Source organism: Alligator sinensis, unplaced genomic scaffold (assembly GCF_000455745.1).
Source record: "Alligator sinensis unplaced genomic scaffold, ASM45574v1 scaffold974_2, whole genome shotgun sequence".
Taxonomy (NCBI): domain Eukaryota; kingdom Metazoa; phylum Chordata; order Crocodylia; family Alligatoridae; genus Alligator; species Alligator sinensis.
In genome coordinates, this window is record NW_005842369.1 from 1,405,579 (window position 1) to 1,428,936 (window position 23,358).

General features: G+C 42.1%; 1 protein-coding gene across 1 annotated transcript in view; it reads right to left on the bottom strand.

Annotated features, from left to right (window-relative positions):
- Positions 1 to 8,863: 8,863 nt before the first annotated feature.
- Positions 8,864 to 23,358, bottom strand: part of NCALD (neurocalcin delta) — a 48,805-nt gene continuing 34,310 nt past the window's right edge. The window contains exon 4 of the mRNA XM_006029284.3: positions 8,864 to 18,253. Coding sequence (XP_006029346.1) covers positions 18,156 to 18,253 — 98 coding nt within the window. The 3' untranslated portion in view covers positions 8,864 to 18,155. The remainder of the gene's footprint in view (positions 18,254 to 23,358) is intronic.

A 23,358-nucleotide genomic window follows, 5' to 3' on the forward strand; every position in this document is an offset into this window, starting at 1 on the left:
GCTCAGGGGGTGGGGTGGAGGGAATCAGGCTCACTGCTTTGCTTTTTTTTTCTTTGGTGGAGCCTGCCTTCCCAGTCTGTTGCCAGGCTGCCTGCACGGTCCTGAAGCCACATGGAGTCTGATGCTTCACTCCACTGCTATAGGGCAGCAAGCTAAAACTCCTTGGAGGTGTTTTAGTTTGCTTTGCCCCCAAGTCATTTAAAGTGCATTACGCCACTGAATGTGCTACAGCAGCTGGAATTAATGCACAATATGCTGCTGACACGTGCAAACATCAACACCATTAAAGTGGTGCAAAAGCATTTAACCTACTTCAAAGTGTTGTGCACACATGCCCCTCGTTTCGCCTACATGTGCCCTTTGTTGCATTGCTTTATGTTTTTAGGTATAGCATCTGTTGTTGGAGGGCAAATACAAGGAAGGCAAAGCTTTGGCTGGGATGATCTAGTTGGGGCTGGTCCTGCTTTGAGCGGGGGGTTGGACTAGATGACCTCCTGAGGTCCCTTCCAACCCTAATTTTTTATGATTCTATGATGGAATGATCAGCCATGTACTTAACAAAAATTCTAATCTAAATTGGAGTGAATTTTGGCAGTGGTACAGTGGGGGACCAAAAATATCTGTTACCTTGCCTGTATTTTTTTTGACAATTTTGTGATAGATTCTTTAAAAGAACAAAAATTCTCCTTTACTTTTTTTCATTCAGGACCAAGTCCTGAATATTAATAAGAGCAGCTCTTTGCACTTAGGAAGACTCCCAGCAGCTTAGTGTTGTCAGCTGTTGCATTATTTTTTAAGCACTCCAGCAGGACTGTGCATGGGTGCTGTTCCACGACAGCAAAGGGGTAAAACAAAATAAAAAAATCATAGTTTTTGCATTGATAATGATTTGTGGCATGGATCTGTCTATATGTCCATCCATATAAAACCTAATTAAGAACATCACATTATGAATGCTCAAGGTAAATCCTTCTCCAACATATTTTAGAAGCCTTTACCTCAAAGAAAATCCATTGAATTGTACCACTGCTTTAAAGTATGTGGTGGATGGTTGGGAACAGAAATCCTCATCAAGAACAGCAATAATTATAAAGTGGGGTTTAGAGAATTTTGCCACTAGGTATCAAACACGAAGTAAAAAAAATGGATTTTTTTTCTTCCTCTCTCTCTCTCTTTCTCCTCCCACATCCTCCCTTTTTTCTTGCACATAGACTGGCTTTATCAATGAAACTGTTTTCCATGCATCTATACTGTTGACTTCCCTTTTGAAATCTGGATTGTTTAAACATTGTAAATTCATTCAACCCAATGGATTCAGTTGTAGCAATAAGAACAGAGCTGCATGGCTGCCATGGATGCAGCATGTACACTGATGTGGAGCTGGAATTGAACAGTCCAATGACTTTTAAAATGCAAAGCCTATAATGTGTTTCTTCCCTTCCCTATCTCATAGAAATTGTAACAAGATACAAACGAGTGTTTGTGCCAAATTTCATGACAGCCACTCTCTCTGGCAATCAAGGAAGCTTTATGTATAAATAGCATGCTTTTATATTAAGCAAATAGCTCATGTGACTTAATAGTGTTGTACTGGGAGAGGGGATTGATAAACTGTAAATACAGTTATTTTATTTTTTTTGTACATTTTTAAGAAGGGGAAAAAAATAAATATTCATATGTAAAAGAGACCAATGTGTAATGGTTTCATTGGTTTGGTGCGCATTGCTGCATGCTAGTTTTTTCAGTCCTTGTTCCTGAGTCTAAGAGACTTTCCCCAGAAAAGTAGCCTAGTAGAAAGCATAGTAGCCTAATAGAAAGTACCCCCATACATTGCTCAGGGAACAGAACAGGAGAGTGCCAAAGAAAATGACTGAAATCTGGATTTGATACTCAGTTGCTTCTGAGGAGGATCAGGGAGTCCCAGTAGTTAACTTAATACATGAAAAAGCAGCACCATGCTATTCCATAGTGTTTGATAGAGACCCTGGGAATTGCACACCATTTATTAATCCAAGGCAGCTGCTTTAGGCTGATTGTGCTAGATTCACTGTATGACACACAGCTCCAGTATCTCCGCTAAATTAATATCAGAAGCACATTGATGAAGACAGTTATCCACCAGCAAAAAAAGATTTTATACTGCTTTTCCATTCTTTCTCCAGGAATTTCAATGTGTAACCAAAAGTCTATGGCAGAGAATCTTGACAGGAAATACAAATATGCAACCAATTAGCTGAGCAGGGAGGAAAAACTGTCTACTGGTTTTGGACATCTGGGTCATGTCTATATGAGATGCTAAATGCAGAGGAGACTAATGCTACTGCGCATAAGCGCAGCAGGCAAAAACTGTACTAATTTGCTAATGCTCAGTAGAATTAGTCTACTGCGCTTTAACATCACAAAAAAACCTGTGCACTGGTGCTACTGTGCTGGAGTGCCAATTATGGCACATTAAGTTAGTATCTGTTATTACATTAATTTAGTACCAGTAATAACAGTTAAGCACCTTGGCATAACACTTAATGCAGGTACTAACTTAATGCACTGTAATTATGGCACATTAATGAATGTGTAGAGCCTCCCCCCCCCGAGACCATGGGTCTATGGGCTTTCTCTTTCCTGGCCCAATGATTACTTATTACATGCAAAATTGAACTGCTTCCACAGGAGAGAGAGAGAGAGTCCACAGCCCAGAATACCCTCTGGGGTCAGCGTACTCCTCTGGAAGCCAGGAGCTTCAGATTCAAACCCCCTTAGGCAAAAGAGGAACTGCCTATATCTTGAGTATATGCTTTTACTCCTGGGCTAGCAAAGAAAAGCATAGGAGTGCTGCCACCTCCATTTCCTCCCCATGTGCTTGGTGCAGGGTGGGATCTAGCATGCGAGCTGAGAACATGGGCAGGATCAGGCTCGGCAGGCAGCAGAGGAGGGGGCATGTCTAATACCTTGGCACAGTGAGCAGGTCTAGTTCCAGCACCAAACTATACAGGGGCCTGGCATGCCGAGGTGGAGCAGAGGGACAGAAACAAAGCCTGTGCTCTTATCTGGGTCCAAATGTAACCTAGCCAAATGATTCTGATTAGACGGGAAAGTACCCAGTGCTTTTGTGAGGGCTAGGCTGCGTAGCACAGTGCATCACGCAGTGGAGGGTAGGAAGGGACTTACAGGTTTATGTAATCCAAGCCATCCCATCCTGTGGAGAGCCCCATAAGCTGCTCATGTACCAGGAGGTATATAGCCATAAAGATATGGAGTGCTAGCTAGGCTAATTTACCCTGTTTCCAGTATCCAAATGAAATAGTTTAGTGCTAGATCAGGTATCTCTGTATGGCACTGCACTGTCATACAGAGATACCTCTGTAGCTCTGTATGTAGCCGTACCCTGAAGAAAAAGCAGTTCTGAAATTTTCTGTCTAGTTCATTGACTCCCAGGAATTGGGTTATACAGATGGTCCATCTGTGAGTTACTGGATCAAACCCAAACTCTGCATGATTCACCCACCTCCAGAAGTAAATGCAGTTCCACAGCCATTTGCCATTTTAAGATGAGGGTTGTTGAATATCTGATATCTTCTACTATTCCGAGTATTGTTTGTTATCCATTAGTTTATTTTGTGTAACCATATAGTGGGAACAGCTGGGCAGTTAATCAGTTGACTGTAAAACTGGTCTGAATGAGGAGCCATATCGGAAGGGATTTGATTAGACAGTACTAAAGGTTTGGCTGTGCTGTGTCATCCCAGGTTTAAAATAGTGTGACAGATTGTTAACACACAGAAATCTGTCCCTCCTCCTCTGATGCTTCATGCAGTGTTGCCATCTAACAAGAACATCTCTTCCCCCCCCCCCCCAACACCATCCCCACATGCCTTTCTGGAACTAGCACCTTACCATGGCAGAGCCAAACAGGTGTATTAAAAAAAGTTCATTTTGCAACTGGAAGATTGTACCCAAAAGGTTTCAGGTTGTGCAGTTGCCACACAGGGACTCACTTGAATTCAAGAGGTAACTTTTACTATAGGAAGCTGCTAAATAAAGTTATATTTGCATCATCATTTGGGAATGAACTGTGAAAAACATTTTTGTAGCAGCTGCTGCAATACTCCTGAGGTTAGAACTTGTAACTAGACATAGAGACAAAATTCACCACTGGTGTCCATCCATAAAATATTCTGGAGATATCCTTAGCTATAGCCTACCTATATACTAAATTTATGCTGTCAGAGTTCTTCATCTTAATAACAGGAAACTGCTTTCCTAGTTATGGATTGAATAGTACACACTGGACTTGTTTCATGACAGCAATTCAATTTACATTTAATAGACTCTCATCAGAAGTCACAGTACTAAATGCTGAGTGGCTCTTATATTTTAAAAGCTGGCTGCTTCCACATATTAAATCTTTCTGTATAGGGCCCAAGTCAGTGAAGCTCTTAAGTATTGCAGAGTAAATGGAAATGGCTGGAAACAAGGCCATTTCTGTGTGGGGCCTCAACAAGGAGTTAGGAGTCTAACATGAGACTTGTATTTTTCTTAGGAATGGTAGCCTTGAAGTACAAGAGAAAAAATCCCATTCTTTGTTCCTATAGTGACCTGAGTTGTACAATATATATTTTCAAGCACTCCTCATGTTATCCTCTTGCTTCACTCCAGAAAAGGTTCATTTACACAAAAACTGACTGAAGTCAACCCACATCCAAATCCCAGGCCTGCAAAATTTGGATGTGGAAAAAAAAGAAGTCTTGATTCTACAGGCCTTTTTCACATGAAGCCCTGGTGCACTCAGTGGGCTCATCTACACATGCATTAATGGGCTGTAATACAGTGCATTAAATTTAGTACCTGTAATAGCAGGTACTAACAATGTGCCATAATCAGCACTACTGCACAGTAGTGCCAGTGCATGTCTTTTATGTGATGCTAATGTGCAGTAAACAAATTCTACCGAGCATTAGCATGGCTTTCGTCATGATGTGCCAATGCGCAGCAGAATTAGTCTGCTGTTCTTCTAGCATTTCGTATAGACACAATCAATGGGCCTGTTCACAAGAGCTTCTCAGGGCTTTTAGCAGCTGTGATTAAATAAATGGCCCATAATGGGCTTGGGATTTTTCCTGCCATATGAAAAATGGTGTCAGTCACCCCTCACTGAGTATGTTTGGAGAGGAGTGAAAGAGTTCTGTAAACCCAGGCACAGAGCATAGTCTACTTTTCAGGCAACCAGGTGGTCTTTGCACCTAAGCACAGTCCTAGTCTACCTTGCTTGAGCTTCTGAAAAACTGTGAATACAAAAGGTGCCTCATCCTCCACATCTTCATTGCCACTGCAGTTTTTTGGGACTTAGTCCTGAAGCCAGGATGATAGCATGTTACTAATGTAATGCACATTAAAATGTATTTAGGTGCTCAAGTTTCTGCTATGGGACTCAGCCACGTGACTCAGATGAGCTTTCATACCTGTCTCATATATAAAACTCTTTGGGATTCACCTGCGTTAAGGTACACTGAGAGGCCACAGCTAGTAGGTGTGCCCAGAGCGCACACTGCCAGCACAGAGCACCACACTTAGCACAGGAGCCATGGGCATGTTCATTCAAAATGCAGAAAGTAGCTAAGATAGTCTAGTGGGTAAAGCACTTGATAAGAAAGGACTTGAGTTCTAGGCCTCGCGTATCCTAGAAGGGGAAGGATTTACATCCAGTATCTTTGCATAGAGGCTTGCTAACCTAATGAGGAGGGTGTTAAGCTAGGTTCACCAAGGGATGGAGAGCAAAGCCCTGAGATAAGTGGGTGCCCTGAAAGAAGCACAAACAGGAAGGAGCAACAGTGAAGGCCTTCTCAGTCTTCCTGCGAGTAAGGCAATCAGCTAGTTACCTCAGGTGTCTCTACATGAATGTACAGACCCTGGGAAACAAGCAGGAAGAACTGGAAGGCCTTACAGTCATATAACTGTGATATGATTGGAATACTAGACTTGGAATAGCTCGTATGACTGAAGCACTGTCACAGATGGGTACAAATTATTCAGGAGGGACAGACAGGGGAGAAGAGAAGGAGTTATGTTTTATGTAAAACAGCTGTATCATTGCTCAGAGCTCTATATGAAACTGGAGATAGGCCTGTTGAAAGTCTCTGGGTTAGGGTTACAGGGGAGAACAACAAGGGTGATGTCATGGTGGGTGTCTGCTACAGACCACCAAACGAGGAGGATGAGGGGGATGAGGCTTTCTTCAGACAACTAACAGAAGTTTCCCAATCACAGGCCCTGGTTCTCATGGGAGACTGCAATCACCTTGACATCTGCTGGAAGGGCAATACAGCAGTGCACAGGCAAGCCAGGAAATTTTTCGAGAGTGTTGGGGACAACTTCCTGGTGCAAGTATTGGAGAGGCCAATTAGGGGCCATGGTCTTCGTGACCTACAGCTCACGAACAGGGAAGAATTGGTGAAGAACATAGAAGTGGATGGCAACTTGGGCAGGAGCAATCGTTAAGATAATTGAGTTCAGGATCCTGAGGAAAGGAAGGAAGAAGAGCAGCAGAGTAAGGACTCCAACTCACTCAGGAAACTGATGGGCAGGATCCCCTTTGAGGCCAGCCTGAGGAGGAAAGGAGTCCAGGAGAGGTGGTTGTATGTTAAATAAACCTTACTTAGGGCACCTGGGACGAACCATCCTGATTTGCAGGAAGACTAGCAAGTATGACAGGAGACAAGCTTGGCTTAGCAGGGAACTCTTCAGTGAGTTAAAACGCAAAAAGGAAGCTTACAAGAAGTGGAAGCTTGGACAAATGACTAAGGAGGAGTATAAAAGTATTGCTTGGGTATGCAGGGATGAAATCAGGAAGGCCGAAGTGTGATTGGAGTTGCAGCTAGCAAGGGACATGAAGAATAACAAGAAAGGTTTCTACAAGTATGCCAACACCAGAGGAAGGTCAGGGACAGTGGGGCCCTTACTTAATGGGGGAGGCAGCTTAGTGACAGATCATGCAGTAAAGGCAGAAGTACTGAATGCCTTTTTTACCTCAGTCTTCACAGGCAAGGTCAACTCCCAGACTACTGCACCTGGCAGCATAGTTTGGGAAGGAGGTGAGCAGCCGACAACGGTGGAAGAATGGGTTAGGGACTATTTAGAACAGCTGGATATGTAAAAGTCCACAGGGCTGGATGTGATGCACTCATGGGTGCTGAGAGAGTTGGCCAATGTGATTGCAGAGCTGCTGGCCATCATCTTTGAAAATGCATGGCAATTGGGAGAGGATGATTGGAAAAGGGAAATATAGTACCCAAAAGGAAGAAGGAGAATCTGAGGAACCACAGACTGGTCAGCCTCACCACAGTCCTTGGAAAAAATCATGAAGCAAGTCCTCAAGGAATCCATTTCTAAGCACTTGGAGGAGGAGGTGATTAGGAACAGTCGGCATGGATTCACCAAGGGCAAGTCATATCTGACCGATCCGATTGCCTTCTATGACAAGATGACTGGCTGTGTGGATGTGGGAAGAGCAGTGGACATGATGTGCCTTGGCTTTAGCAAGGCTTTTGCTACAGACTCCCGCAACATTCTCATTTCCTGTATATTCAAAAAAACTCCACTCTGCCTTTTCTCAAGCTAATGCCAGACTCTTCAAATTCTTAGTAGCTGGCCATTGTTGTTGTAGCCCCCCAGCCACTGCCTCACCTCCCTGGCTGCAAGCTCCCCCTGCATCCTGTGGGCAGGTAGTTCCCCACCACCACTGCTGCACTGCACAGGTGGATGTGCCTCATTGGCTGCAGGCTTCCTTGGTGCTACAGTCTGCTTTGAGCTGGCCATACTGTCCTGTCCCATTCCTGGGGATGGATGTTGGAAATGAAAGCCAAAAGAGGGGAGGTGTACAGCAGCAGTTGGAGCAATGAGGGGAGTGGCAGCTTTGTATACACCTGCTTCCTCTCAGATTCAGAAAATTCTCCACTACCGAAGTCACATACCTGTATGACAGAGGTCTACAATGAGAGACCAACTGGAAAAGGACAGAATGAAGTTGGCAAAGCTGCTGGAATAGGTGGTTTCCTAACACCTCAGCTTCAAGCTTTATTATGTCCAATACGAGGGAGGTGATACCAATCTAGGTCTCAACTTTTTTAGACTCATGGCACCCCTTGAGAGACTCAATGCACCCCTTGCTAGCCTTAAGCCCTGCCCCCCTCCCTCGATAGAATCAAGGAACCCCTTAATAGATCCAAGGCACCCATTGGGAAATGCCAACTCTTTCTTTCTATTTGTTTTTTGACTACAGAAAAAAATAAAGCAATTCTTCAGTTGCAAAGAATACAGAAAGCCCACAACAGGTCAGAATGTTTTTGACACTATGGATTCCTATTTGAAATCTCTGAGTTTATCTCAGGAATCATATTTGCACACCTAGTTAACTCTGAATGTCACCCTGCGGCACCCTTGAAAGGACCTCAAGGCACCCCAGGGTGGAGCAGCACCTGGTTGAGAATCACTGGCCGAGAGAAAGAAATTTAAATTTAAACCAACTACCATACCTCAGATAGGATGAAGAACTGTGTAGAAGCAAGTGTTGGGGCTGTCTGCTGTGCCAGATGATTTTTCAAGGCTTATCCTAAGTCCCCTTATTCCATTTCTTCCAGGCTGTGAGTAAGAAATGGTGCTGCTGGCAGCACAGCATTGATCCAGCCCTTGGAAGGACTGCTTTCCTGCCTGGCATGGACAAGGCCACGTGAAAACTGGAAACAGGCAGTAGTGGCAAAAGAATCCAGTTGCGATCTGGGTGCTGGGTCTTGTCTATAAGCCCCATGGATAAGTCTTTTATGTTTCCCTGTAAACAATATAATAGCATTTTCCAAAAAAAAGCTAGCTCCAGCAGAATATTTATTAGTGGGAAAGAACATTTAGGGGGGTCTCAGTTGGAGAATTTGTTTGAATCTTGGGTATTTGCCATACACTGGTTTGTCATAAAGATTGTTCATGGTTACGTATTTATATAAGAAAACATAATAATTCATAGTTAGGTGCAATCGGTAATTCCAGTATGAAAAAGCACCGTGTCACAAAACAGTTTACAATACAAAAGTCTTCAAAATCTAACATTTAAAAACAATACTTGTTCAACATTAATAACATTACAGTAAAAAATTGTATTTCCCTTCAAACAATACTGTTCATGTGTTTGGCACTGAAAAAAACCCTGTTACAAATGTATCTTTTTTAACCACACAATGCTGTTTGGCGAGTGTTCAAATAGCAAGGACAAACATATTTGCTAAATTTTAGTCAGCATTTTAAAATGCTTCACCCTTAAAACCACTCCTGAAATACAGGACACCTTCTCCTGGGCCTATAAAATGGATTCCCACCCTTCTCAGAAACTGGGTGGTAACTACAGAGGTTGGTTGTACCACAGTCCTGGATCCAAGCAAACTTTAAAGGGAAGTGGATCTAAACATCAAAATATTGCCATCTTTGATGAGCTGAGCTAACACCCTAGCTAGATCTAAATGCCCCAAGTGGGACTCAGACCCAGAATTTACAGTTCAAGACCAACTGTATTTTAAGTTACAGTTTTAGCAGTTACCCTCATCATTAAGAAGAAAAGGACTAAACTGGGCCAAGCTAAGTCTGCAACACATCAAATTAATTTTGATGTAGTCAACAGTCTCTGAGGGGAAACCAAGAGCAAAAATGTGACTGACTGATAAAAAGTTTGCACAAGCTGGTCTTGGCAGCATATCTGGAGGGATGAGATACTCTTTGCTATGAGCTTCACATGGGACTATTGATTATAGGTTCATGGGAGAGCCTGCTGTGTCTCGGCCTTCTCCTGCAAGCCTGGCTGCAGTTATATAGCAGTGAGAACATCACAGCTTGTGTGATCAAAAAAGTTTGTATCTGTGAGATAAATGCAGAAAAACAGACTGCACTGGAAGAGTTTGTGACATTTTGAAACTAACCCCTATTAAAAGAAGAATGCAGGTTTTGTACACCACATAAAACAACTGCATCCCATGCAGCTATTGCTAACCAGAAAAGAAAAAGGTTGATTCTACTGAACAGAAACATGCATTTCTTGGTGCTGTGTCTTTAGGTTGAACAATAATAAAAGAAGTTATTTTAAATTGTTTTTACATCGTACAACAAAGATGCCACTACTAAAACACAATACCATCACACACCAGTACAGCCTTAAAAATACAAACCAATGCTGGTAGGACTTCCATAGATCTGCAGGTCATATGTACAGAGGAAAACAGTTGACAGATAGGAAAGCATCGTCAGTAAGGAAAGAGTCATTCTTCTGAATCTGTCATATAACTCAGGTACACGAGAAACGTTTATCCTGGTCACACTGAGAAATGTTTTAGAAGTTTATAAAAGGACAAGGATTGATTATACTTAGGAGCACAGACTACATGCACTGCACTCCTTCAACCTCTCCCTCCTCTGAGTTTATTGGTTTCAATTTATACGTTGGGCTTTGTGTATCACCCTGGGAATATCTAAAACATCCAGAGGAATCACAGCAATGGGCCAGATCCTAGACTTCTCTCCATCTTTATGCAGGTGACTCTCCTACAGACTTCACTTGCAGCAGGTTTTGCCTGTGGAAGAACTGAGTGAAGGCTTTTGATGTGATCAAATGAGGCTATAGCCAAAACGGAAAAAAAAACTTGACCCACAGCATGTAATGTGACCATACAGAGGACACCCAGCATTTGAGACAACAGCCATAGGATGTTGCAGCTTGAGCTAGTTTAATTCCTATTTCTCCTTCTTTCTGAACTGGACATTTCTTGCTCAGAATACATGGGCTTGTTTGCAAAGAAATAATGCACAGAAGGACAGGTATGTCATTTTTTCCAAGAAGCAGGGTAAACTAGCCTGTACTGAAAGCTAGGTCAGGGCTCAGCCATCTCCAGGGCCCAAGCCAAGTCAAAGCTAGCGTCAGTCTCTCTTCAATACACTTCAGTGGGCTGGGCAGACATACCTTAAGAGATTGATGAGGCAAGTGTTGCACTTGTGGAATGCCCACTGATCTTCATGTGTGCTGTGTATGTGGAGTGCACTTAGCCTCAAGCTCTAAATCCCTACCATACATTGTTTTTGAGCAGGATAATGTCAAAATTGCTTGGACAGGCTCTTAGCTAATACACTTATAGCTAGTGTAATGCTTGCAAAATGACCAAACCTGCAGAAATATAACAAGGAAAAGTGGAAATCCTAAAGGGCTGGTGAATTGAGGAATTAATAAGTTCTAATGCAAGACATGTCAAATATGTAATACAGCCAACTCCAAAAGCCAATATTGTGCAGACAAAAACAATTTCTAAATCAGTCAAAAACTCCATTTTCATGGTGCACAGGACTCTCTGTGTGGTAACTGAAGCAAAGCTGCTGTTAGGATTAATAGGAATTTTGCTGTAATAAGAGCTAAAAATAAGAATTGGGAGGACTGAATCTAGTAACAGGACATTTCACTGTCTTCAGAAGAGCTATAAAAAAGAACACAAGCTGAAATATCAGCAAGGAAATTAAATGAGAAAATAAAAAACCCCATGATCTTCTAAAGCATTGGAATGGTCATGTCTAGACACAAAATAATGTATATGACTATTTAGAGCTTGTAACTATATTTGTTCTTCCAAATACTTACCTATAAGGGTTGGCTACAGTGGAAATGCTGGTACCTAATGGCAGGAGAGGAGGGAAGAAAGCAGAATCTCCTACAGATGATTGCCTAAAACTCATCGAGCGTGACACCGTTCATAGCCAATCATCAGGGCAAATGCAACTTAGTGTTCAGAAACATTTTTTCAGGTATTTTTGCTAATAATCATCATCTCCCCCCTCAGTTTCTTGGGCATGTTCATTCTTTGGACAGGTAGGGTTGGATTCTCAAAAGGGCTCAACATTGGTTCAATTCTGGTCACGCTGAATTCAAGGGTAAAGCTTCTGTAGTCAAGTATAAAACCTCCCTCAAATTTGGTGGGAGTGGAATCAGGCCAATGCTGAATACCTTTGAAAACCCCATCTACCCTGTTCACTCTGATACTCCTTTGGAAGAAGAAAAGCAAAGAAAATGTAGATAAGGTTTGCTCTTGTGTATTTGTCAGAAGGAATTAACATGACATTATTATTTTTAAATACTAGTTGTCCAGAAGCACCCACAAGCTCCAGTCAGAATCAAGGCTCCCATAATACTGACATATAGGAAGACACCGGCTCTGCCCTGAAGAAATCAGTTCTCCATTACAAAAGCCATAGGAAAAAACCTGGCAAGGTTCAATTTATTAAATTGATATTGTTTCAGATTAAACAATATAATTAGATTGAACAGCGTTGGTTAAAGTAAGCCACATTATTTCAGATGTTTAGAGTATTTAATTATAGTAGATACTGTGGCTTGGTGAGCAGTGCACAACTACCCAGGCATACCCAAGCTTGGGGGCCACATTAGAAGTTTATCCATGAAGCAGCATCAATATCTGCACTTGTGGATGTCAAGAACCAGTGTCCCCAAAGCACTGAGAAGGAGAGGGTAAGTAAAATGTATAATAGGGTCTGATTGCTATCCACCATTACTTGGATATCATATGTCTTTGTAGATTAATGCAAATAGAGTAGGGCAGTAAAGACTGAAATGACAGATGCTACTAAGTGAGACACCCAAAGGTATAAAAGTCAGTTATGGTCTCATAGAGTGGGAGAAATGAAGACAAATCCACCTTCTGAATTATCCAAATGCAGTATCCCCACAGTGCACTGGTACCTGCATTTCACAACAATTTGCAGCCATTATTTGATTCTGTTTCTAAACAGAGGAGCACCAATGGTTGAAGTGCAATCCTTCTCTGAACAGGTGCTCTTTGTCAGGCATGCAGAGTTTGGTGTCTGTTGATTCAGTCATTTTATGTAAAATGTTTGCAGTTTACAAAGGTATTTTCCTATAGCTTGGCTGGAAAACTGAGTCAGGCTCAGCTGTTTTTTTCTTGTGTATCATACTCAGGAACAAAAGTTCTGCAGGCCAAATTATGTCCTCAGTTACACCTGTGAAACACCATTTGTCTTCCAATTATGCCCTTAGTGACCATCTGTTATCTTGGCTGGAGTTTAATTGGAGCACGGTAAATAGATCTGTTGCTCATACATGAGAAGGAAAAGAATCCTTCCCCCTCCCTGCAGACATGTTGGCTCCGAAGTGAAAAATACTAAATGCTTATTTTGTAACAGGAGCCAGCAGCTCTGACTGAACACACCAGGGAAGCACATCTGTTTAGTTAGAAGGTAGGTGCCATTTCGTTTCATAGCTATATGCCAGAGCAGGCCTGATCCTTGGGCCTGACCTTCCATTGCATAACCATTTACAGACATGCAAGGTGGGTGAAAAGTATTACTATTCTCACTGGGTACCACTGAACATCCAATTTACATCAGTGTAACCAAAAACACAAGGTTAATGGCAAAGCCCTTTGTCTCTAAAACATCCAGTAAACAACACAAACATACTGAAGATGCAGTTATACCATGGGAGAACATACTAGTAAAATAAAGCCAATGAACTTACTCTTCTCATAACTACTAGCTGTGACCTTGCTGCTTGATGGAAATGGACTTGATATTGGAGTAGGAGACACTGGGGATCCAACATATGGTTCTCCCTTTCAATCCTGTTTGGCTAATGTTTACCAAACTTAGTTATCCTTTAAAATAGTATAGTAGGTCATAAAAGCTATAAACCAACTTCAAATACATGAAATGAAGAAAGATACAGAGCTTAAAAGCACCAGCTGACTTTGTAAATGATGAGCAAAGTATTACTTTCAGCAGGTCTCATATCAGTCATGTGGCACTATCCTGTGCAGCCAAAAACCATCCCACCACAGGTAACAACGGGACAGAGTTCTGTCACAAGATTAATTTAGAAAATGATCCTGGACTTAAACTCACACTTCCACCCAGATCAGGTACAGCAGTGTAGTGTTAATGAACAGGGTTGGAATATGAAATTCAAGGAATTACATCTGGCTGGTGGCCTCTGCTAATGGTTTTTCTCTCATTCTGACAGCACTGGTTTCCTTGGGTGGTTGTCCTTTTTCCTATGTTTATAAAAAGCTGCACTGTTTAAAATAGGGGAGACAAGTAAACACTTCCAAAGATAGCTTTGAATGTAGAGATTGCCCTCACTGCAGCCAACTATTCTACCTACAAGCCTGCTGGGTAACATGGCATTTGACAGTACAAATGATGCATATTGGTGCAGCTCTGTTTGCAGATCATGATGTGTACTGCGCCAAGATGTACAGACTTTTCATCTTAGGTGCACTTACAAATCTCCCATTGAGAGTAGCTATATAGGGAGTGAACCTTACAGTGAACAGAACATTCTAACAGAAAACAGCAAAGTATTTCTTACAGGGACAGTGAGAAATGTTCCAAGGTGTTAAATGTTCCTATCACAGCAGGAGGTAGCATGCAGCTCTGTTTACCTGGTCTCATTTGGATACATGGGGCTTCAAGTAAGATAGTGGTTCTTCAGTTCACCTAAACCTAGAGTGCACCAGAGAATATACCAGCTGGCTTTACAGGGGCTGTGATCCAAGGTCCCAGTCTTCAGAGATGAGGACAGTGAACGCTGGCTGGTTTTGCTGTTTGGCTATTACAACAAATGCAGCCTATCAAATACCAGTTGGGCTGCACAGCTGGGTGGTATTGCCAGCTAAGGGCACAGTATCTGGATAGTCCTCAACAACAAAAAATAGCCATGCTTAAGTGAGAATTCTAGATAACTGGAATTGTATTGGATGTATTTTTGTAGGTATTAAGTCTCCATACTAGTCACTAAACTTTCTGAGGCACCAGATTGGTTGTTTACCTGCTAAATATATACATATTACTGAAAAATATGCCTCCAAAGTAGCAGGAAGTGGTATCAAACAGCCTATCCTGCCTGCAATGCTTTAACTTAAGAGAGATGTTAATCCAGTCACTTAAAAAAATGTCTAATCTTGCTGTGATGTTTTATTTCAAATGGGCCATCTCTTCTCAAGATATCACTGAAAGCAATAACAACAATTAGCAAAACAATAAAGAGCACAAATAATGCAATTTTGTTTTGTTAGTCTGCAAACTGCAGGTGGCTGCTTAACAAATTAAATTCTGGATCAATTTCAAAGTATAGATGATGTTTTTACTTACAGAGTAAGAAAGGGATCGTTAATCTTTTGAAACAATATATATTGTAAGTTAAAGGAATAACCTTAATACAGGTATAACCTTAATACAGTTAAGGAATAACCTTAATACATTCTGTAAATGTTTATACAATAACTATATCTCCAGTTATGTCCTCTGCAGCTGTAGATTACTTCTAGTCTTCCAGACTTTGTGTTCCAGTGGAAAGAATTACAACTCCACTGGCCTAGGGTCACATCACAGTTGGATTTTCAAGCACATGTTTAAAGGAAAGTATTAACGCATGGATTGATTCTGTCCAAAACAAAACCAAAACAAAAGGAGGGGAAAAAAGAACACACTGAGAAAATAATTTCTGAACCAAAAGTCTTATACTGGTACGAAAAAAAGAGATGGAACGCAGCTGCTTAAAAAAGGTAACACTTTAATAGTTTTAGTCAAATGCAACTGCTTTCACTGTACTAAAAAAAAGATGTAATGATAGGAGATATCCAAATTCAGTTCCAATAAATGTCAGGTTTTCTAAATGTGTCTGCTTCTAATCTATGAGCCTGCACACAAACTGGAGATTAAAGCTTTAGCATTTTCCTATGGGCACTAGGATTTCTAAGCCAATTACTCCAGATAGTGAAGGTAACAGAGCACCTTGGAGAAGAGTTTTGGTGCAGTCTCATAAAGACCCAGATCTGCTGAGAGCATTAATTGCTAGAGGTCATTAACTTCCATGGGGCAACATGCACCAGCCAAGTATCTAGCCAGATTTGTACAAATAAAAAGCCATCTTCAGAGCACTAACAAACAAACAAATCTTTGATGCTGCCGGAGGACATCTCTGCAGATTTTGCCTAGGTACGGCCCAGGGACTCTCCTGGGGCTACTTCTTGTGAACACTGAAAAGTATCACAGAGATCACAGGCTCTTCTTTAAAGGGTCTCATTTGTGCCCGGTGTTTCTAATGGGGCTGAGGAGAGAGTAAAGAAGGAGCTGGTGAGAAATTGATAAACCCATTTCAGTTCATAGTAGGATTGGCCAGGGACCACCATAAAGAGCTAATAGCATTACATAGAGACACCTGTCTCTGTGCATCTGTCTGTCCCACATGGCACACATGCTTTTGTCTAGTCTTTTAATCTGTTTAGCAATATAAAACATAAATTGAATTTCACTAACCACCTGAAAGTAAACTGATTCTGGGCAAGCCCTCTAGGCCCTTTGAGACAAGAGATGCACCTGGTGACATTTTATTTAGGTTTGCTTAGCCACTGATGATATCTTGAATTGAACTGATTCATTATTGAGAATTAATTTTCATGCATCTCCACTATTAAACACAGGATAGCTAAGTCAAAGATTTTTCTCTTTTCTGAATGTCTACATATATGTTTTGCTAGTAAGTGGCCAGCAACAAATTAGTAATATCCATCTACTTTTTCCTGATTGCTAACTAGCATTCAACTAGTTAGCAGTAGCAGAACTAACCTACTTTATTCATTTTTATTTTAAATTAAGGCTAATAGAGGGTTAGCATCTACAAGGTCACTTAACCAAATGTCACCTTCACCTCTCCTACAAAGATTATGCCATGGCAGTCTCACAAACTCCTGATCCAGTGTGCTGACTGCAGACATAGCTCGCCAACAGGATTCCAAAGCAGACTCAACAAATGATAGGTTATCTCTCACACAGTCATCCTAATGCTGCCTGGCACTAAAATGTTATGCTGCTTCAGTACTTGCAAATTCATTACAAAATCCCAAACATAGGCTCAGATCCGAGTACAGTGACCCTACCCAGATGATACAATCTTACAGCAGCAAATTTAAAAAATCCTTCCGCAACTAGGTGAAAAGATAAACATTCACATTTCTCTTGTAGCTAATCTTGCTTTAATTTTATATACATATATAAATATGCTATTAAGTGTACCATTTCCTTGTTTCCATACAGATTTCTGAACCCCACTAAAGCAGATGAAATGCAAATGCCACAGTTTTATGTTCCAAACAGTTTTTGATACTAGCTTCCCTGTAACAGCAGGCCTAGGACCTGCATTATTTGTGGAGAGAGAGAGAGAGGGAGAGAGAAAAAAAAGAACTTCTAAATGGACAAGAACATTCAGCAGGTTTGCCTGGGCATTTGCTGTGTAAGGTTGTACAATGCTGCTATGCTAATCAAACTCTCATTCTCCTGATGTAAAAAACACTTTTTGCCTAGCCTGAACACCTCACACTAAACACACATCTCCCTTAAGTTTATCTTTCAGACCCGGTTTTCAATATCTGCCTGGTGATTCCCAAATGGATTCAGTAGCATCTGTCTGATTGTTTTTGGATTATAAATCTTTGATTTTCAAATACAACCATGCTAAATCAACCATTGTAAACCTTGTAAAAAAGTTGATCATTTTTTCTTCCACACTCCTTAAAAAAAAACACAACATTCACAGTATCTTGAAACAATGTGGCGTCATAGAAGGGTTGAAGTGGGTTGTCACTTGCCAACATTTGTGCAAACCCTTTGTACTGATCCTGTCTTATAATTTAACTTGTGCCTATTGGCAGAAGATCAGGACATACTACACCTGATGCAGCCCTTTGCACTTCAACACTTACAGTGCTTCAGATCCTGCGGGCAAATTTCTAACTATTAAAGCAGCAATCTAAATCTGTCACTGTGTGTTGCTGCAGGTTTTTTCCTTCTTGATGCTTACTTTGAAAACAGACACAATAAAACAAAACAAAATAAAATCTTTAAAACAATTAACACCACGATGTCTGTTGCAAACAGTACTGTCCGTGTTCTGGACAAATTGTTAAGAGCAATTCAGCATTCTTATAATTAATCCACAACAAAAGAAGCTAAAAGATGCCACAAAAGAAGGCATTAATTGGCCATACAGAGGCAACACCACCATGAATGTTGTTTGGCAAAAAAAGGCAGATATACAATTCATCCAATCAATTGGTTTAGAATTGCCCTGCACTGCTGGGATCACACTGGAGGAGACGGACTATGGACGGATCGCTCTTGGCCCCTCGGATGAACTCTTCCAGAGAGAGTTTTCCTAGAAAAAAATAATAGCTTGTTTGTAGTATAATATACATGAATCAGTCACAGGACACATGCAAACAATCAGTATGTTGGGAAATTTACAATTAGGTGTAAGTGAAGGAACACCTAGGAAAACAGACAAGCTTCGTGGCCCGCCTCAAAGGTGTAAGATCTAGGACCTGGGGGACCAAAGATAAAAGCAGCTATTTCCAGAGCTAAAGACCCCTCCCGTAGTCCTCTCTGTGCAAAGCAAAAGCCTGGCTTTAGCACTTCTGCTGTTTGCAAATGTTGCAGAATCATAGGAGACCACAGGCAGTCTCAGAAGGATATGGGATTACTCAGAGCAGCATGTGTATGTAAAGAAGGTCCCAAACCATCTCTTCACCTCAGGTTTGTTCTGAATGCTGATTACAGTGCATCTATGAACTCAGGAAATAATTTGACGCTGAAGGTTTTACCACTGTGTGGCAGCCTTCACCTGAGAAGCCTATCTACATTAGAGCTGGTCCAGAATTTCTACTCAGGGCAACCACCATGCTAATAGATACAGGAATGCTAATAAATAATGAAGATCAACTTTATCTCCACAGCATGCAGGGCTCTCACTTGCCTAAGAACAAAGAAAATCTTAACATGCTTCATCAAAGCTCCCAATCTGATGCACCCTTTCAGACCCACTTATCCAGCCACAAGACTGGGAATCCAAAGGAAAACTGAGGGAAAATAGTGCCCCAAATAACACTGAAAGCCCCTTGGTTCCTTTGAACATACACTGTTCATGACATGGTTTTTCCTCAGTCGGCACAGGGGAAAAATACCCTCTCATATTATATTTGAATACAAGGAAACCTCATTAAATACACTGTGGACGCATCTGCAGCAGACACTTTACTGTGCAGTAGATTAATCTACTTCGCAGTAAAGCATCATTCTGTACATGTGTGTAGCATTTTCTGTGCAGTAAATTAGTCTACTGTGTACTGGGTACTACCTGTAGATACAGTAGATTAACTGTGCAGTACCTACTGTGCAGTAGCGCATGTGTAGACAGATGACTAGGAGCAAATTGCTCCTGGTCAGCCCAGGCTGCAGGGGGCGGGGGAACTGTCCCCTCCCCGGACAGCTGTTTCCCAGCCCCATGCCCCAACTGGGGCATGGGATTGGGAAACAGCTGCTGGGGGAGGGGACAGTTTCCCAGCCCCTTGCCCTGATCTGCCAATTGGGGTGCAGGGCTAGGAGGCAGTTGCCTCAGAGGTGGGACAGCTGCCCCCACCCCCAAGAGCCCAGGTTTGACCCTGATGCACCTTGCCAGTCCAGGGCTTGTACCCAGGGGAGCCTAGAGCCCCTGGCTGCTGTAGGGAAGCAGAGGAGGGCAGGAGTATCCCTGCACTGAATTGTTCTCATTGGGAGCAAATTTGCTCTTAATAGGCACACACGTAAAGGCACTCCTGGGGTAAGCTTATTGCACACTATTTTACGATACAATAAGCTTACAGTGCATTAATAGCATGTGTAGACACACCCTGTCTATCATTAAACTGCTGCCCAAAGCAGCTTGTACTCAGTAATGGAAACCAATGGGCAAACATACTGCTGGGAACCCCTTTTTAAATGGGCATCTGCTCCCTCAGGAGAGAACAAGCACTGAGCCTGGAGGTACTGCAGTGCCAGGCCGGCACTTGGAAACGCTGGAACAAACTCCAATACCCACCCTGGTGCCAAAAAATGCTGATTTAAAAAAAATAAAATTTTGTTCCCAGGGCCAAATCAGTTCTGAATTAAGTTCCAAATTTCAACTAAGCAGAGCTGAGAGCTCAATTTGACTTTTTCACTCCCACAGCTGAGCTGCACCTTTCTTTCCCGTTTCCAATAATTCCTGTCTCTTTACCAGCCTTAAATGTCGGGGAAATATCACCAAATGGGGCCCCAAACAGTTTGTCCCGAATCCCTGTGTCGCCCCCCACCTTCCTCTCAGCTTGATGCATCTGATTGATGTTCCCCCTCCCACCCCAATGTGGAGAAGCTGGACTAGGTTGCCCTGTGCCTTCTCTAGTTAATTACGAGCCTTTTGGCTTTGGACTAATATCATGCATAGTTTGTACATATAAGTAGGTACAAAAGTGCTGTTTGAAAGTGTGTTTATGGAGTACCTGTCCTAAAACTCACAGGAGTTTCAAAAAAGGTACAACACATCAATTCTGAATTAACTAAGTCTATGGGTACCTGTAGTAATTTGCCTGTATGCAAATTACTACAGGTATGTTTATTTCTAGGCTAGTTTTTTCAGATCTGTCCCTCATTTCCATATGGTCAGGGAGAGCAGGGTCTGGCAGTAAGGGTGGGTGGGGAAGAGGCTGCAGGGGGAAGAAGTTGTGGGAGGCAGAGAGCAAGAGGCTACCTGACCCCTCCAGATTTATTTTTCTGCTGTAGCAGTGGAAAGGGGACAAATTTAAGGCAAACCTCCAATAATTAGATTTGATACCTGGACAATTATAACATTTATAAAATTTGACATATATAGAATCTAATTATTGGAGGGTCATCTTATAGTCAGGGCTGTCTTATATTTGAGTAAATATGGTAATTGAATCTCAGTGGTCTGAGGAACTGGACCTTTTTGGTTTCTAATCCCACCCTGATAGCTTCTTTCATGGATTGCTGAACTCAGAGACTGTGGGAACCAGCAGAAAATCCTAAAATAGTCTCCCTTTCTGAAATATGGCAGCACTTCCCAAGTAGTTTTGATTTGTCCTTGAAATTAGTTCAGCAACCTTAAAAGGTTTTGTGGCAATATATAGTCAGTGTCTGTAAAGTGCTGTGAAGAAAAACGGTATTCAGAACCATTACTATGTTTTTCAAATAATCCCATTTTTACCCAAGATTAGACAAGGTTATCTTTGAAATGCAAAATGGAAGCTAACTTGTTAACCTGGATGTCATATTTCTATACTGGGAATTTTCCACCTATCTGAAGACAATATTTGATTCTAAAAAAATGTATGGAAAATAATTAAAAGAAAAATCACAAGTTAGGTTCCTAAGCAACAGCTCTCCAACAAGGAGTCTCTTTTAAAATGTATGGCCACTTTTAGAATGACTTCATTTCACATAACTATAATAATTGGTTCATTTCCTTTCTCAAAAAGAAAAAAAGAAAAAAGAAGGAACATCTGAAGTACTGAAAAATACACAAGCACAAAGCAAGGCCTTTCAATTTCATAGTCCCTTGGTTGGCTATGCAATTAGCAGACAATCTAAATATTTTCTTTGCCTCTCTGCATGATGGATGTTTCAAGACTGCCTTGAAAGCTCAAGTTTTCTACTAAGCAAGTGCCATGTAGAAATAAGTAAACTTTTAGATGTGCAAACATATATGATAAGGCAATGAAATTGGAACAGCTTTAGAAATTACACTCTCCAAGTAAGTAATGGCTTTCCATGCTTTACTACTTTTATGCACAAGATAGTATTTTAACACAACACTGCATATCATTTTTATCATAAAGCTACAGCATACATGATGGTAATACATAAATCTCCAGCTATTTATTAATCTGACTCATTACTTCCCTGCATCTTGTATAGTTATTTATAGTCAGTGCAAAATGGGGATCAGCTTTGGTGTTTACACTGATGAGAGATATATAAGGATGCAAACCATGCACCTAAGTTTTTTATTCCAGTAGTAATAAATATAACCAGAGTGAAGGGAACTCTGGTGATTGCAAAATGATTTACTGGCTTTTAAGTTCTATTCAGCTCTGGTTTAAATCTAGGCCTTAGCCAAATAAGAGCCCTTCTAAATGGAAGATTATAAAATCAGTGTACCTGAATCCTCCTACAAATCCTACTCCATATTTCCAGTCTATTAGAAAGTGAGGCTCCTAATTAGTCAAGGCAAGGAGAAGACTCCCCTGCTGGATGTTTCTAAATCAGGGGTGGGCAATTATTTTGACTGGAGGGCTGCTTAATGAGGTTTGGTGAGCTTTCGAGGGCCGCATAGGTAGCCCTGTCCCTTGACAGTTGCCCAGGCCCCTGGTCACTATCTTGGGACCAGAAGCCCTGCCCCTAACCCCTTACCTTTACCATGTGAAGTCCTTTCCCTTGCCCCCCCAGAAATACTCCTTTTGAGAGGTGGGCATTGTCATCTCAAAACCAGAACAACACCAAACCATACGCTAAAAGTCAAACACCTACTATAACGTATTTTAATTTTATTACAAAAAACATTTTTGTCATGATTTGTGTTTGTGTACTGTATATAGAGGTGATTGCATAATAACTCAAAAATAAAGTCTTAGTCTTGTATATTGTGTGTGGGGGGGGGTGGTTGTGTGTGTGTATGGTGGAGTGTGGGGTGTGTGTGTATGGTAGGGGTGCGTGCGTATGGTGCAGTGTGTGGTTTGTGTGTGTGTACATGGTGAGGTGTGGGGGGAATGTGTGTGTGTGAGGCGATAAGGTATGCTGGGGGTGTATATGTGGGGGGTTGTGGGGGCAGGGTGTGGGTGTGTGGCATTTGTAGGGTGTGAGGGAGGGTGGGGGAATGTGGGACCCCCCCACACTCCCCAGTGGCACACTGCCCCACAAGTGGTGGCAGCAGCAGCAGCAGGTGGGGCTGCTTGGGGTGCTCGTGCCCAACAGCACGTGGCTCCAGCCAACACTGTACATTGTGGAAAAGAGCACAGCCCAGCCAGGCCGCCTCTATTATGGGGGCTCCCTGCCACACACGAGTAGCCCCCATTCTTGCATGCCACCGAAGCCCGCTTCCTGCTGCACAGGTCCTGGGAATCCACTGGAAATGGAGGGGAGCCCTGGTCCATGCTTTTCTGCAGAATCCCAGGACCTGCATGGCAGGGAGCAGTGAAGGCAGCCAGCTCCAGGATGTGGAGCTATCCTCCAGTGTCATGCAAGTGTGGAGGCTGCCCATGCACAGCGGGGAGTCCTGGTGATAGAGGCCCAGCTAACCTGCACTCCTCATCCCCATGTGCAGTGCTGGCCAGAGTTGTGCACCACCAGGCACCCACACCTGTTCTGGGCACAAGCGCCCCTGCCTGCTGCTGCAACTTGTGGGGCTGCGCACCATGAGGGACTGTGAGGAGAGTCCCCACACACCCCCAC